Source organism: Apaloderma vittatum, unplaced genomic scaffold (assembly GCF_000703405.1).
Source record: "Apaloderma vittatum isolate BGI_N311 unplaced genomic scaffold, ASM70340v1 scaffold8062, whole genome shotgun sequence".
NCBI classification, from domain to species: domain Eukaryota; kingdom Metazoa; phylum Chordata; class Aves; order Trogoniformes; family Trogonidae; genus Apaloderma; species Apaloderma vittatum.
In genome coordinates this window covers 6,678-22,939 of record NW_009703000.1, presented here as the reverse complement: position 1 = coordinate 22,939, position 16,262 = coordinate 6,678, and the positions used below count along the sequence as shown (strand labels likewise).

The 16,262-nt window shown below is 42.3% G+C and overlaps 2 protein-coding genes across 2 annotated transcripts in view; one reads left to right on the top strand and one right to left on the bottom strand.

Moving 5' to 3' along the window:
• Positions 1-576: 576 nt before the first annotated feature.
• Positions 577-1,830, top strand: SAP18 (Sin3A-associated protein, 18kDa). Its single transcript, XM_009864435.1, has 2 exons — positions 577-699; positions 1,567-1,830. The coding sequence occupies exons 1-2, from the start codon at positions 578-580 to the stop codon at positions 1,721-1,723; spliced, it is 279 nt and encodes a 92-aa protein (XP_009862737.1). The 5' UTR covers position 577; the 3' UTR covers positions 1,724-1,830.
• An 8,549-nt stretch (positions 1,831-10,379) lies between these two features.
• SKA3 (spindle and kinetochore associated complex subunit 3) overlaps positions 10,380-16,262 on the bottom strand; it is an 11,245-nt gene continuing 5,362 nt past the window's right edge. Inside the window, exons 4-8 of the mRNA XM_009864436.1 lie at positions 15,186-15,289; positions 14,255-14,442; positions 13,848-14,051; positions 13,546-13,664; positions 10,380-10,404 (exon numbers count right to left, since the gene is read on the bottom strand). Coding sequence (XP_009862738.1) covers positions 10,380-10,404; positions 13,546-13,664; positions 13,848-14,051; positions 14,255-14,442; positions 15,186-15,289 — 640 coding nt within the window. The remainder of the gene's footprint in view (positions 10,405-13,545; positions 13,665-13,847; positions 14,052-14,254; positions 14,443-15,185; positions 15,290-16,262) is intronic.

Genomic DNA, 16,262 nt, shown 5'->3' with positions numbered 1-16,262 from the left:
GAAATGGAGAACTTGCTAATAAATTTTCCCTCATTTTCTTACATTTCCTTTTACAATTGTAATATTCACTGTTTTAACATAGATGTTGGCTTAGGTAAGGAAACTTCATACTGTTTTTATATAAATGCATTTAAAGAAAAAATATGCCCCCACTGTTTAAATGGTAATTCTTCTGAGAGATCTGGAAAAGCGGGTGTTAAAACACATATGGGGGTGAATATTGCAGTAAATTGAGAGCTAGTTAGCTAGCTAATTAGAAGCTACATTTGCACTAGACTGTGTTGCCTCCTGTGTACAGTAAGTGGCGGATTCTCCCGGGTGTTATAATCAATAACTGGAGCAACTTCTTCTCCCTTGATTGTTAGATGAAATTGTATTTGGAATGTCATGTGGTTGTGAAATTAGTGGCTTACTGTATAGCCAGAATGTGAGATCTTATTCATCTTCAGGTGTTGACAGAAGGTATGTGAAGGCAATATTGAATGTATTGATTCCATCTTAAATAAGTTTTGGGAAGCTTTTTTTTACTGTTGTTGCTTTTGACAACCTGAACTTCTTTTGGTTTGTTGAATCTAGGATGGATGCAACTCTGAAAGAGCTGACCAGCTTAGTGAAAGAAGTTTACCCAGAAGCACGGAAGAAAGGCACACACTTCAATTTTGCAATTGTTTTTACAGATCTCAAGAGGCCTGGGTACAGGTGAGTGGCATTTCTTCTCTGGGTTAATAGAAGACTTCAGGCACTGGTGCAGTAAATTATTTTTCATTAATGCTCATCTTAAACTTTAGAACGTAAATATCAAATTTCTGGAGCTCTTCATAACAGACTATAGGATGACCTCTGTAAACTCTTAAATTTTGCTTGGTGACCATTGTTGTTTTGTTCCCAAAACCATGAACCTGGGTGCTTGAAGGCTTTGGTCACTGTGTTGGGAACCAACCAGAACATGGTCCCACAATTTGATATTAAACTTTTTTTCTGGTGATATGAGGCTTGGAAGGTCTTGCATCTCAGAATGCATTTGAGGTTTAGTGGTCTTGTTGCAGGTGTATTGTCTCCCAGAACAGTATGAGCTGGCCTTTGTCAGCAGCCCGTGGATGAATCCTGCCCTGGAATCGTGGGGTCTTGGTCTGTGTCTGTGTGGAAGGGATAAAGGGATTTTCTCTAGTATTTAACTTAATATGTAGAAGGTTCCCCCACCCCACTGCCCCATCAGAAAGAGGATTTGGTGTAGCGCTTCTTGGTGCACCTGATACTGGAGAGAAAAACCCCAGAATCCTACATGCAAGCTAAATGCCAGATGCAGTGCAGAGGATGGCTTGGAGAGGTTGTTGTGAGCTGATGCAGTATCTGTTTTGGACGTATAAAAAGATTTGCCTCTGATGTGCCCAGGGAAGCTGTGGATGCCTCATCCCTGGAAGTGCTGAAGGCCAGGCTGAATGGGACTTTGAGCAACCTGGTCTAGTGGGAGGTGTCCCTGCCCATGACAGGGGCATTGGAACTTTAAGGTCCCTTCCAACTTAAGCCATTCTGTGATAACTAACTTGTTTCCTCTCCTGCTTGCAGGGTGAAGGAGATTGGCAGTACCATGTCGGGCAGGAAGGGCACGGATGATTCCATGACATTGCAGTCTCAGAAATTCCAGATAGGAGACTACTTGGATATAGCAATTACTCCTCCGAATCGTGCACCACCCCCGTCGAGCCGCATGAGGCCGTACTAAGCTATTGCTTCTTTGTACAATTACATCTTCTGTTTATTCCTACTTGCTGTTCTAAAGCAGGCTTATTTTTTTGCTTTTGTTGCTAAGCGAGAACACCTGAAAACAAAGCTGAGCTGAAATTAAAGTGAACTTTTAAACCTTTATTTGTTTAGAAGAAACACCTACCTTTAGCAGTGCCATAATCCTATCCCTGATTGTTTTAGAGTTGAAACAGTAAGTCAGTGTGTCCAGTGTTTCAAGGTTTCTATAAAATACGTCCAGAAGGATTACAGGTGTTCTGTAGTTCTGTCTTGTTTGGAATAAAGATTGATAGTATTAATCTTTTGATAATGTTTGTGGTGTTTGTTTTGTGTGGTTCTTAAGTTTTTTATTGAAGTGGTTTTCTGCAGAGAAATTTGCAAGTCAGCTTTTAAGCCAAAGTTGAAATTGAAAGGAGGGGCAGTACCTTGAACTGTTAACTTTGGGGCTTGATGGGTAGAGGTGGGTGACCTAGTGGGGGTTCCTTGTACGGGAGCATTTCTTAAACCTAAACCGCTGCTGGCTGGGTTTGGGGGGATAAGCAGGTGAGCGGTGTGGCTGCAGGCAGACGAGCTGGGTGTCACTCTACCCACTGATGTTGATACATTTGAGAGATCTGTGACAAAGATGTGTTCTTTTGTGTTGCAAAGATGATCTGTGCAAAGATGATCTGTGCAAAGCTCCCTGTCCTGTGGGATAGTGTGGGGGGCCAGGGCAGACTGCCGCGGCTTCCAGTGGTGCTCCATCTTGTCCCGCTCTCGGGACTGGGAGTGGTCTCTGTGACACCAGTGCGTGCCAGGCTGCTCATGCTGCTGGCCTTGTCAGGAACGCGTGGATCGGCACACTTGAACGTCAGCCTTACTTGAGTTCTGAAGAGCTAGTGTCTTTTAAAAATGGAACTCATTAAGTTGCTTTTGAAAGCCTTGATTTTCTTAGAACAGTGGTCTCCAAACTTACTTTATTGACAGTGCAATGAAAAATATTTGAGCATATGTCCCCAGAATTATTTCAAAATTGCATACATTTACTACTGTATTAAAAAGAAAGGTGGTACTTCCTGCACCCTGCTTGTGTGTGTACTGCTTTGGAGATTGGCTTGTCTTGCATACCCCACTTTGGAGACCACTAGCTGGGAAAATGGGAGTATCTGCAGAGACCTGGCCAGAAGAAAAGTGGTGTTTTCAGGTGGAGGTTAGGACTAAGGAGCAGGCAGAACTGTGTCCTAGTGAAAACTTCATGGTGGGTGCTCTGCCCAGAGATGCTCTTGCCTGTGGTTTAGATGAACCGAGAGAGGAGGCAGCAGGTCTCTGCTCTGGCGGTATGCGTCAGAGTCCTCACCATGACCAACGAGGTCTTGGCCAAGCAGAGCTGTGGGGTGGCGCAGCTGGCCTGCATGCCTATGTCTCCTGGGCTGGTAAGCCACAAGCAGTATATTGTCGGCATACACTGACCAAGAAGGCAACACCCAATTTTGGCTTCTGAGTCTCCAAGGAAGCCTTTTTCCCTTGGTTATCTCCGTTTAATGAATACATATGATTTTGGACCCTACACTGACGTTCTGAGCTGGGTGACTCTTGCTGCTTAGCTCTCAGTAAGGTGGCTTTTCACAAATCCTTGCAGGTTGTACTGAGCATGTTTCTCGATTTGCTGTAACCCTTAGGTGTCAGGGCAAAGCCCGGTAGCTGTGAGGTATCGAGGTATCAAGGTTCAAGGCTATTCTGTGTTAGGGGTTGCCAAGGGAGCTGGAGGGTGTTTGGGGTGGTCAGCAGGCAGCTTCTAGAATCTCAAAATAGAGAAAGGGGTAGCTAAGAGGTCTCATTTGTCCATGGGGGACCTGGAAGGCTGGTCTGTGTGGTGGATACCTGATGTTGCCTGGTACCTTCTTGAGGAGTGGGAGAAAGAAGAGAGAACCATCTCCTAGCAAACCAGCACAACGCGGGAGGACGGGGCCTGTGGTTTCTCATAGCTCAGCGCCTGCCACTTTCTTTTGTCACTGCAGGGGGAGATCTTGAGACACGAAGGTGCCTCTGATCTTGCAGCAGGCTCCAGCTGTCCTGGGGTTATGTCGCTGCTGGCTGACCATTGCTGCCCAGGCCCTCTGGAGAGCGACGCTGCACCCCGTGCGCTGAAAGGCAAGAGCAGAAGCTGTAGCTGCTCTTTAGGGCCTTCGCCTTCCTCCTTACCCCTTGGCAGCGCGGGGCCTAAGGCTGAAGTAAGTGTTCCTGTCTGAGGAGGACACAGCATGCCTTCTCTGAGGAGCTATGACTTACGTATTTATTTTTTCTCCCAGGGACACTATAGCCCAGGGGATTTTAGGTTCAGTTCTGCCCGTGGTTCATCCTCTTCTGTCCCCATTCTCTGGCTTCTAAGTTGGGGAGTTGTGATTTCAGCCTTCATGAATGCATCCTTGTCACTTCTTCCCCTAAGACTTGAAGAGTGCTCCTCACCCCTTTTTAAGGAGTGCTCAAGAAAATATAAATACTGCTTTATAAAGGGCTGAGCCTGGAAGTGGCAGCAGAGCTGGTCTAGTGTGGCCAGAGGTGGGATGTTTTGCGAGAGTGAAGGCAGACACCTCTGGTGCGAGGGGAGGCTCTCCAAGATGCTGCTGCTGTGAGGAGCCTGCATGTGGTAATGGCTCAGTGACTTCTGCGTCACCTTGGTCGGGATTGGGTCCCCTGCTGCCTATGTGCTGGGTCATGACCGTCAGATCAGCCGTCTGTTTTTTTGGCACCTTACAGACTGAGGCAGACAGAAAAGTGAAGACCCCTGTTAAGTGGCCTTCTTGCCCCGGGGCGTCGGCGAGTCCCACAGCAACCACTGTGTAATTACAGAACTGCACAGTCTCCCGGCAAGGACAAACCTGCTATTAGCGGTACACAGGAATACGGGCATTTCCTCACTTTGTTGTCCTGGTTTTTGCTTTAATTGTATTTAAGGGTAATTCTCAAAATTAAATGTCATCAATATATAAGGCAACAGGAGCAAATGAGCCTGTGTCTGTGACTCAGCTGCTCTAGGAGGTGGCTGGAATGGGAGATGTGGCCCAGTGAGGGCTTGTGCCTGCCCAGCCTGCAGCTGGTCTTTGCACACCTCCGAGAAAACGAAGAACACCTACTGGCCTTATATTTGGTGGTCCATGAAGCAAAATCACCAGGAAATGAACATGTAGAACTGGCTTTGGTTGCAAATGCTTCAGCTTGACTTGCTTAGGCGTGGAGTTCACATGATTGCCACAGAAATATCGGCCTCAGCTCCCTTCCTCAGCTGCTTCAGGCAAAACACCTCTCAAGAAAGAGATTTGCCTTCAAACACTTGCACTTCACACAGGAAAGTAATGCACAGATCAAGAGAGTTCAACTTTCTGTACCTATTTTTATGGGAAAAGACACTTGAGATGACAGTGCAGTTGGGGTTAGGGATTCCCTACAATCAAAATCCAGTACTCAGTCAGCAACAGTTTTGAACTCACACATCAGGATACAGCAACAGTTGTGAAGGCAGATAGCAGCAGGCTACAACCATCCAGATGTTGCAAGAGGTGTAACAGTAAGTGAAAATTATCACCTGTTGAGTTCTCACTGCACAGAAGGGAATTTACTCAGTAAGGAGGTTGTGTGAAAAAAGCCAGTGTAAAAAGCTGAGGAAGGATGTCAGTGCCTAAACAGAGTAAAACATATGCAACACTTGTTTGGGGAAATTAAAACACAGTCTCAAAACTCAACAACAGTGAGCAATCCCATATGTGCAGGAAGCAAACTGCATCCAGATCTGTCAGTCCATAGGACTTGCTTTGTATGCGTCAATTTCGTAACCAGTTTTGTCTCTCATCAAAACAGCTGGATGAGGTGTTTTTTTCCTCCTTTTTTTTTTTTTTGATGCTCAAAGCTCTAACAGACTCAGCTCTTTGTTTCATTTCTGCACTTCCACCAGTACCTACCCTTCCAAAGCCCTTTTCATCTCCCAGCTGCATAAGGTGAAGAACGAGGATGATAGGTTTTTAAAAAGAAAAAAATTGCATCCTGACTCTTAGGAGTTAAACCCCACCACCAGGCAGCTCCTGCCTCCTGCCCAGACCCCTCCAGGGATCCCACATCCCTAGCAGGGGTGCCTCCAGGCCTCACCCCCTCCCTGCCCTTCCTTAGAGGTGCTCAGTTTTTTTTTTAACCAGGGACAAACTCTTGCGCCACTCATTCCAGTCTCCAGTCCCTGCATCCTGCCTGTGGGGTGCAGCAGTCACATGGACCCAGCTACAGAACTGAGGCAACTTCCCCTGATTTCTCATTTTTACCCTCCGTAGCAGCTACTGCAGGCTGCTCTGCTCCCACATATGTAGCTTCATGTTTCTGTGCTTAGTTCTTAGAACTAAGTTTTGTTCCCCTCTCGTTTTACACACCTAAACTAATGCTTTTCCCTCCACACACAGTTTAATAAATAAAAAAAAGTGTATAGAAACAATGTTATTTTTTTCACACCAAGAAGCCTTCACCATTACTTTGTTATGCTGTACATAAACATCACTGCTATTGTTCATCTTTGGCCAGGAGGGAAAAAATGGCATGCTTAGGCCTTAAACTAAGGGTTCTTGTTTTCATAGTCCCCTTCTGACCAAAACTAAGGGCTCTGTTTTCACAGTCCACCCCTTCAGAAGAACAGCCATTGCCCTCTCTGCAACGGCACCACAACACTTACAAAAATTCTTCTGCAGCACTTTGGGGAGAGGCTGCCTGCCTCTCTCACGGAGGAACTGGTATCTGGGTTAATTCCCTCGCTAGTTAATAAGCGAGAACAACTCTCACACACACACTTTGTCAATAAGCTGGGCTGCACCAGACACACTCTTCTGGCACCTCATTCACTGTCTGACCAGAGCAGTTGTTGGGGCTTAAGTTTTGCTTTACAGCTCTCATCAAAAGCAGAAGCAGCCGTGATGCAGCAGGAAAACATTAAGCATTATCAGCACATTCTCACTCTTGTGATAGAAAACACTGAAAAATGAGAAAGTATCAGAAACCCTGTTGTGTTAGTGCAAATGAATGACAACAGGTACAGTTGTGCTTAAAGAACAGCACTGTAACTAATGCAACCGCCAAGATACTGCCAAAACCCAAAGGGATCCAATTACCTGCTGCTGTTGTCAACCCTTGTGTCTAGACATTACAGCAGATCAGCTGGGTTAAACAAGACCCATCAGTTCTCACAAAACAGGACCCTGAGGAATGTGAATTGTAAAACTCCCATGTCAGGTCATGCACAGCTGTGCCCAGCCACAGCGACCTGTCTGGGATGAGGAGGTGCCCAGCTGGCATTCCAGGGCAAGGTGCTGGAGATAAGGGCTGAGTTCAGAGGGACGGGGTGTCTGGGACTCTCACTGGGGTATTTCCTGTCTCACAGAACTGACAGCCTCAGGTAGAGACATCCCGGCTCCAAAGCACTTGACCTCTTCAACACTCAGCAAGAAAATCCAGTGAACACTGCGACAGCTTCAAGAGCACTGCTGGGTGAGCTCCTCTTAGTGCTGGCTGAGGCATGAATTCCCCACTCTGTGCTTCAGACAAACATGAGTTAGCGTCTCTAGGCTTGAAGAGACTTGCGAGTCTTTAAAAGGGGCCCAAAATATCACCTAGCCCAGACAATCATGCTGTGCGTGCTCTTTGAATCTAAGTATCCCTTTCCTCCAGTCCTCAGTGCACCTCTGAGAGATGTAAAAAGACCTGCCAGCACTCCATTGCTGAGCAAGAGATAGGAGCAAGCATAGATGACCCTTTTACTTCTAGTCTGCTGCGATCTTCTATCTGAAAGCCACGAGGCACGTACCCCAGGCTTCAGAACACAGGAGGGGAGAGCCCCAAGAGCGGCTGCAGGTCGGACTTTTGAAGAACAGCAGCAGACCCAGAGCAGTCCTACACCAAGACTCCTCACTACCCACCTGCTCAGCCTGGGGCCAGCTGGTAAGCGTGCCCCACTCCTGCTGCCTGTGGCTTAAGAACTGAACTGGAGAGGAAGCTCATGCTTGAAAGGAAGAAGGGAAGCACATGCATATAAAAATACTAAAGGTTTGAAATACAGTCCAGCCAGCACCTCATCACAACAGTCTCCATGGCCAGGATCAAACCACAGCACTCTGCACCTACAGGACCCTCTTCCAAGAATGAGGTTTATTGTAGTAGCTGGGTCCTTTCCAGCCTAATTCATGCACAGCCACCCGAGCAGCTGTCCCAGGGAAGGGGGCTTAGAAGCAGGAACGATGTGTGCTGGGGTGAAGAGGAATTGCTTCAGCTGCCATGGAAGCACTCATGGAACAACAGCCTCAGGAAGCCTCACCAAAGCAGCCGGGGTACAATTCCCTGAGCAGCTTAAACTGCCAGTGAAGGAGGAGAGGTCCTGGCGCTCAATTCCCTGCCCTTTCCCTTCTCGCTTCAGCATCCGTCAGTGCCTTTGCAGGTGAGCAGCGATTTAGGTCAGCGTGCAAAGTCCTTGAACAACTTAACCTTGGCAAACAACAATTAGTTCCTGGTGGTTGGGCAAGCAGGAACAGCTTCCCCTGCGGCCACAATGGCAGTGACGCAACCAAGGGTGTGGGACCCGCAGCTCGAGGAGAGGGAAGGCAGCACCGCGCAGCAAGGCCTTAGATTGGTCTGTGACAGTTGCGTAAGCAATCATTAGGGAGCATAACCACGGGGCTTTAAGCCAAGAGTACATAATGCCAAGAATTATGAAAGTATTTTGAAACTGCTGCTGGAGATTCTGCAAGCTATCCTTTGCTTGGTCTCTCCCCAGGAGAAATGCCCCTGTAGCAGAACATCCTCCACAGACCATTTCCTCTGTGTGTGCATTTGTGCTTTTTTTTTTTTTTTTTAAGGTTTTTTTTTCAATAAACTCTTCGATTTGAATTAGACAAGATCAAAGAAATTCACAGACCTAGTCAGCTCCCTAACATGATGTCAACTGTCCCTTTGTAGAAGTGAGTATTACTAGAAGAACAGCATGAGCTTTCCTGTTAAAGTAGATAGATAATTTAGCCAGCATTGACTGATGTCTTCCTGGTAGAAAGTTGTACTCCTGTGTGCTAACATACATGTGATTCCATAGTGTGGCCACTGGATGTTGTCATTGCTCCTTACAAATGCCAAAATCTCTGTACTACTGTCCCACAGGGAAACAAATATTCCCAAAATACAAAGCAGCTCCACCATCAGCTTCAGCTGTTGATGGATGATGGAGCACATACGAACACCACAAATACTGGAATATTTGAATAATGACAACAGGGAAAAAAGCAAGTATTACGTCTTACAGAAAATTTAAAGCAATATCCCTTTTCTTACAGAAAATTTAAAGCATCCATTATGCTTTAAATAACGAGGGAAGACTGGGCTCCAGTTACTGCTCCAGTGATTCATAAACACATCCATAAAAGCACAATGGGAGGCACTAAACGTGATGCCTGTCAGTTACTCACTTGACAACCATCTGGGAAGGTTAATTTCACTGTGAGATCTGCATTTAACCTCAAGCAAATATTTCCAAGATAAGAAAGTTCTGACCACCTTAGGTGCTGCCAAGGCAGAACAATCAAGATGCTCCTTTGACAACAAATGGGATTATGGAGAGAAGCTTGTTAGCTGACACATTTGATATACTTTGAAAAACAAAAAACCTCAAAATTAAGAACCACAGAAAATAGAAAAACCCCTAAAGACTATGCTTTTTTGGTTGCTTCCCAGATGTCCCTATATACTGGAGTGTAATTTGGCTCTAGGTTCAATGTTTTCTCACTGCAGTCTGCTGCTAGAAGGTGTGATCCTGTTCTCACCTTTCCCTTAAATTTGATCTAGTGCTCATACAGGCAGAAGCTGACTGTGTCTTCCTCAGCAGTAATCTCAGTGTAGAAGAGAAAGAATTCATTAGCCTTTCAGTGGCTTGGCAGATGGAAGAAATCCACTGTAAAACTGCACAACCCGCAGTCTCTGCAAAAGAACTGGTGAAACAGCATCTAGTGGAAGCAGTCTCCAGTTAAATGAAATTAAGCACAACACAGAACTGCACTCCAAATCAATTTTGCTTATTTTTTAGTGACAACTATCCCTCACAGAACTACTGCTTGTGCTACTTATTTAGCTACTTTCTATTCAAACTGAACTTTCTGTCAGGTCAATGCTATAAATAGATTAATCCCACAACAAACTAACATGTAACTTTTAAGTTCTTTCACATTATTCCCACTCAGAAGCTAGCGCACAGCAGGAGGAGCCTTTCTTCAGAACAAATACTGGCTTAAAACTGCAGTTTTACCCTCCTCCAGCCCCACACCCACACCCTTGGTTGTTTCAGTATTTGAACTTGGGCAGTTTACCAGTCAGCCACACAGCCACCTGCCTGAGAGAGCCCATCAGAGTGGGAGGGGGGGAAAACCAAACCACAACAAACCCAAAAGACAAAACCAAAACACAGAACTTTCCCTCCCCAGCTTATTTTGAGCAAAGAGCAATACCTAACACTACTCATGCTTTCATTTCTGCCAACTTTTCCCTCCCTCACCCCCAATATTCAAACTACTGCTTAGGCCTTGCTGAAACCTGAAAAGTTTTCCAAGGTAAAGCATGCCAAACTACGACTAGTTTTTGTTTTGTTGCTTTGATTATATCCACATCAGGGCAATGGTCCTGCAAGAAAGAAGAGCATAAGTACAAACATCAATATTCTTGCCTGCCTACAATATTACCCTAATGCAAGTAAAACCAAAATTAACTAGTAAAACTCCATCTCTAGATTTCAAAAAGTTTCATGTCAGCATCATGTCATGACAGCTTGAGTAGACCAAATGTTAAGATTTTAATTGTCATCTTAAAGATAACTTGTATCTCAAAGTAGTAATTGAATCCCTTTTGTATTAGTTAATGAAGTAGCTATGAAATGTAGCAGGGGGCATAGGCAAGAAGAACGATGCAAGAGGCTCATGGTGAGAACACCAGCACTGCTAGGTACAACTCCTCGGTTCCCTAGTGGCGGAGAGAGGAGGGCAGCGCTGTTCTCAAGCTGAAGGAAAAGACATTTATTATAAGCCCTTCTGTGAACTTCGTTTGTTGGGAGTGGTGGCACCACGGGGAATACAGCAAGGACCAGAACAGTAGTGCTGCCTGTTCTGTTTCAGGGTATCTGGCTTGCTTCAGGCAAGAAAGTTCCCATGAAGTGCTGTGGAGGGAAAATGCTGGCTGCGAAACCCCTCCTGCTTACCCCTGGTGAAAATGACCAAAATATTCTTGTTCTACAGCAGAATACTTCTTAAGACCATGAAATTCCATGACTAGTATCCAGCATTAATTGGTTTTAGTCTATGAGGAAGCTGGAAGCAGGTCTGACCTTCACTCTCTGAAGAAGTTGGACAGAACAAGTATTTCTATAGCAGCAGATGATTAGTTTTCCAAGCAGCCACCAAGCATCTAAGACAGATTTATTTAGTATTCAAAAGCATTAATCAAGCTCCAAGACTGACACATAATAATACATATATAATTTTTTAAACAGAAGATAGCACAGAAAAGTGACAGTGTGCTCAGGCCAGAAGTAGTAGAAAATCAGCTTCTCCAGTCAATATGGTGTATGCTTATCCTGAAGAATGACTGGAATAGCAGGAAAAAGACACCTTTACTTGCTAGGTTTTAGCCAGGACAAGTCTATTTAAGTAACTGGAGAAATACTTCTCATCAGCATTAGATGTTTGCACATACTGAGAACTTAAAAGCCTACACTTCTCCCCACCTCCTGGGACAGTCTCTTCCTTCTCATGTGTCACATGCTTGCCCTCATATAAATGACAGAATTTTAGCCATCAACAGGAAGACCACATACAGCTGATAAGAACAGTCCTGTAGCCACAAAGAGAACTAGCCAACAGCGGAAATGGCAAACTAGCTCCGAACAAGGATATGTAGCTGGGATTTCTTGTGGACTAAAGTAAAATCTCTGGTAGGGGAAATTAAAAAAAAAAGTCAAGAAAGTGCCCAACAGCTCTGAGAACTTAAGCGTGGTCAGCCATTAGAGGGATAGATGGGAATGTTTAGAAGTAATGCTACTACTTACAGAATGCACACGGCAGCAGCACAGTTACCTACATGTCTGCCAGCAAATATTTCCAGCAGTTGAAGATATACATAACCAGTACCAATTGCACAATATCTTTTAAAAAAAAAAAAATCATATTCGATTCAGAGTCACCTTTTAGAGCTAGAGAGGTCAGACCGTCAAAAGGAAAACAGACATACAGCACCTAATACAATATCAGTGGAAGAACACTATAATAAGAAAGAAGCAGCAGCATAAGAAATGCCTCGTTGACAGACAGGTAACAGGCCTGATGCAAGAACGTCTGACACGTCTTAACAGGAGTTACTCTTCCAATAAAAAAAGACATGCTTATGTTGAAGATACCAAAACTGTTGCAGTACTATACTACAGACTCAGCCCTGAAAAAATGCACAGTGTCACTAGCGCAGCCAGAGATAAACACTTTCTGGGGCAATATACTGGATTTCCCCTTTACTGCAACCTAACGACATTTCTCTACAGCCTTCTGCAAACACGTGTACACAAACACGAGAATCAAGTGAACAACTAAAGTACTCTTACATGACCCCAGTCCTCTCTGAAACATATATACATATATATAAAACCCCTCAATATATTTTGCCAATAATTTCAAGGAAAAGAATTGGGACAAGTTGTTAGTTCAGACAAGTTTATCCATATCACGGATAACTAATTTTTCTCTATTAAAAAGAGCTTTTCCTTTGTATGGCTCTTTCCTCCCACCAGTATTTTCTTCCGCTTCTTTAGCTTGTTATGTTTCGGTGATAAGATCCATGAATGCGAATCAGTCTCAACATGGCCTTCAGATTGATTTCAGATGTTTGGCTTGAAAAATCCAGGATATACTCTGCAAATACATTCAGAAGAGTTCATGAACTTATCTCCATCATATTTTGAATTAGCAGAAGACACAAACATTGAACACTTTACTATCTTGACAAGAAAAAAGAAGGGTCAGCTAAAGTAAGAGCTTTGTTCCATTTGATTACTCGGACGGATTCCAACACCAAGGATATTAAGATATCTACTTTTATCAGTCTCATTCTGTGTTGTTGAGATTATTGACTCCATATGTGTTCCTTGTACCTCTTACCTACGAAGCCTGTACTGACCCCAAGTTTAAGATATAATCAACAAATGTAATATGCACTTAATCAAATCAGAAATATCTGCACTTGATCAAGTAGTCACAAAAAATTCTTTCTATTCAAATCGATCAAGTTCTTTCTAAAGGTATTACTCCATTGTTCAAAGATTACTCATACTTACTGTAGCCTAATTTCATCTTACATTGTCCATAAGGTAGCTTTGCATTTCACAGAACTTTGTTTTTGCCACAATGACTGTGAAATCTTGTGTCACTTATATAGTTTTCTCTAATTCCTTAGTTTTATAGCCTAAATTTACTTAGAAGAAAGCATCCACTGGTGATTTGATTGCCATGAAGCAAAATATACCTATGGATAAACCAGTAAAATTCTACCTTAATTTATTAATTTTTTTTTAAAGTTGAGAGGATGCAAACACGCAATCAATCATAATATCTGTACTCTGCAATAAAGGCAGTCAGATACCTTCCCAAAGAATAGTTATTTAGTCAGAGCAATAACAGCCATTTTATTAGCTGAAGAGCAAGGAGCTGCATGAATTTCTAAATGCATTAAAACATCTCCATAGCTCCTCCACATTAAGTTACTTAACCAAGTTTGTGATCATACCTGTTTTCCTTGTTGCGGTAATCGGTGAAACCACTTTCACATTTTGTAGCACTTCCTGCCTTGGTGTCCATGTCCTTAGCTTTAGAAGAGTCTTCCTTATAATTATACCTGGACAGAATCTACAGGAAATTAAAAGGTAATAAAAAGAATTATCTAAGAACTCAAAACAGGATTGCAGTTTAACTATTTTTAATAAGTAGCAGAGAACTTTCTTTCTGAAGAACAAAATTTGACAGAACAAAGCCCTTTTAATTTTACTATTTTGGTATGAAAACTAGACCAAAAAAATTATATTAGCTAACCTGTAGAACATCATCTGGTATCCTTGTTATTTCTGGAGGTGGAGGAGTATTGAGTAACTGGTCATAGTGTTTTATTTTGGGAGGAGAAGGGTCTCCAAAATGTTTAAGATACTCATCAGAGCTCACAGCAAAGGAAAATTTATCTTCTGTGTGTTGTTTATCTGTTGCATCATTCTTTGTCACTGACTCAACCTTCTCCCCCTGCTTTACCTGCTGCAAAAGAAGTACAAAATGCTTTCAGTTCATTTACTTATCTTTGGTATTTAATAAAAGTTCTTACAAAATTACCATTAGAAAGATCTACAATAATGTAAGGAAAGTAGTCCTGGAAAGGAATCCTAAACTCACATTTGAGAAACTGCTTATGGTAAAAAAAGCGTGTGCAAATGTACAGAATTGCTACACACTACCTTAGCTTCTGTTTTTAGCCATCTTGTTTCAAAATCTGGAAACCCTGGCGTTCCTGCGTGGCTGGGAGGAGGCAGTTCGTTTGTCTCTGGTGACCTTGCTAAGGCCGTACTCTTTGCTCCGGAAGGGCTTTTCACATCAGGAGTACAGAACACAAGTACCATAGGAGAAGCCATCCAGTCAGCTGCTGAAAACGAGGGAGTGGGGATAGGAGTAATTTATACATACACACACATATACATACATAAATACCATCAGCTCCAGTGCCCAGTTTAGTTTTCTAATTCTATTAGCTTTTCCTAGATTTGCGTATTCTAAAACGCCTGTATCCTTTTGGCTGATATTTTTAGCATTAAGAACCATGCAAATCACAGAATTCCATGAGTGGAAAATGCAAATATAAAAAAAGTAATAAATCTAGTCCCACTATTGAATAAAACTGAAAAAGCCCAACTTAAAGGAACACATTGCTTTAGCTTCTAATGTGTTCAACTGTCACTGTGGTTGTCCCAAGATCTCCACACATTTTCAACAGAGTATTACATCTCCTCTCAAAAATGTTTTAGCACTCCTCTTGAAAGACCTAAGTAACTGTCTGCTTAGTCTCTTTCAAAGCAGTTTCTTTCTATCTTTAAATAGATCAAATGAGTATTTTCAGGGGAAGAAAAAAAGCTAAGTTGACAAAACAGTATTTTTATTTCAAGAAAGTTGCAGTTACAGAAGGATGGATCCCTCTGCATAATTCTAGATAAGAGTAGAACTTTCCCACAGAAGCCACCAACATATTTTCTAGACATTTAGTACTCATACGACTGGGCCTGAATTAACTATATTTAACAAGGAACACAGTTTAAAAGTTTATACATGCATTATGTAATTAAAAAAAAAGAAAAAGCAAATGTATTTTTATTTCACATCATTTTAACGTACCTTTCTCAGCTGTTACTTTTAGTTTTGCCCCAGGAGTAACCATGATTTCACCTCTGGATGTTATTTTGAGTACATTCAATTCATTATCATCTTTTTTAACCAACCTGAAAACCAAACCTCTTAATTAGAGCTCTCAAATAATATTAAAAAGAAACAATTAAACAATACTGTCAAGCAGATCACTTCTTTAGTATCTGTTCATCAACATGCAAGTCAAAAAATTGTTTCCTCAAAGACGACTTTTTCACAGACTTCTCATCTGGGATTCTGGTGCAGCAATTTGCAGCACATAAATGTTCAGTCCACCCACAAATTGTCAAATACACTGAGATTTCAATCCAAGGCATAACTTAGATGAAAACAAACAAAATGAAACAATTAAAAAAAAACACCTGTGTCCAGGGCAGGATCAATTTTCTTTGTCTCAGATGACTGATTCTGTGTTAGGGGTACAGTCTGTTTTGTTTTGAATTACCTCTTGCCTACAAAACTCTAAACAAGGAAATCTTTTTTGCTCTTCACCAGCTAACGTTATTATGAAAACTAAAAGATTTTTAATTAAATTTGTAAGTTTGAATAGGATTAAGTTAATCACTAGCTGGCTTCAGAGTGAAAAATTATTTAATATTAATTTCACAAAAACTGGAAACTGATTTTTTTTTCATATTCAAGATTTCTAGTGTAAGGAGGGTGTAGGTAGTTGAAAGACTATATCAGAAAAAAGTGTAAGCTTACCTAAACTCTATGCAAAAATCAGGTAAGAAAATATTTTAAAATGTTCACAAAAACGTTATCATAACCATGAGAACTAGATCTAGAGCTTCTCTACAAAAACCCTAAGCTTAAAAAAGATTCATTTGAGGCAGTATATTTTAGTTAGATGAACATATCTCAAATTTGAGCTAAAAAAAATATGTATTTTTACAAGTCAGTTTTGCCTTGGAAGTATTATAGATACCTGAAACAATATGATCTTCACTTTTTAAAGAAGTAATACAAGAACCACTTTTGCTCAGCAACTTTTTTTTTTTTCTTTTTCTTTCCTAATTACTTTTGGTTTCCGTTTTGTAGTAGGTA

Excerpts from the sequence above, each read along its gene's own strand:
- SAP18 (XM_009864435.1), top strand. The coding sequence starts at position 578 with ATGGATGCAACTCTGAAAGAGCTGACCAGCTTAGTGAAAGAAGTTTAC. Across the intron at positions 700-1,566 it reads CTCAAGAGGCCTGGGTACAG|GGTGAAGGAGATTGGCAGTA; the intron begins GTGAGTGGCATT and ends TCCTGCTTGCAG.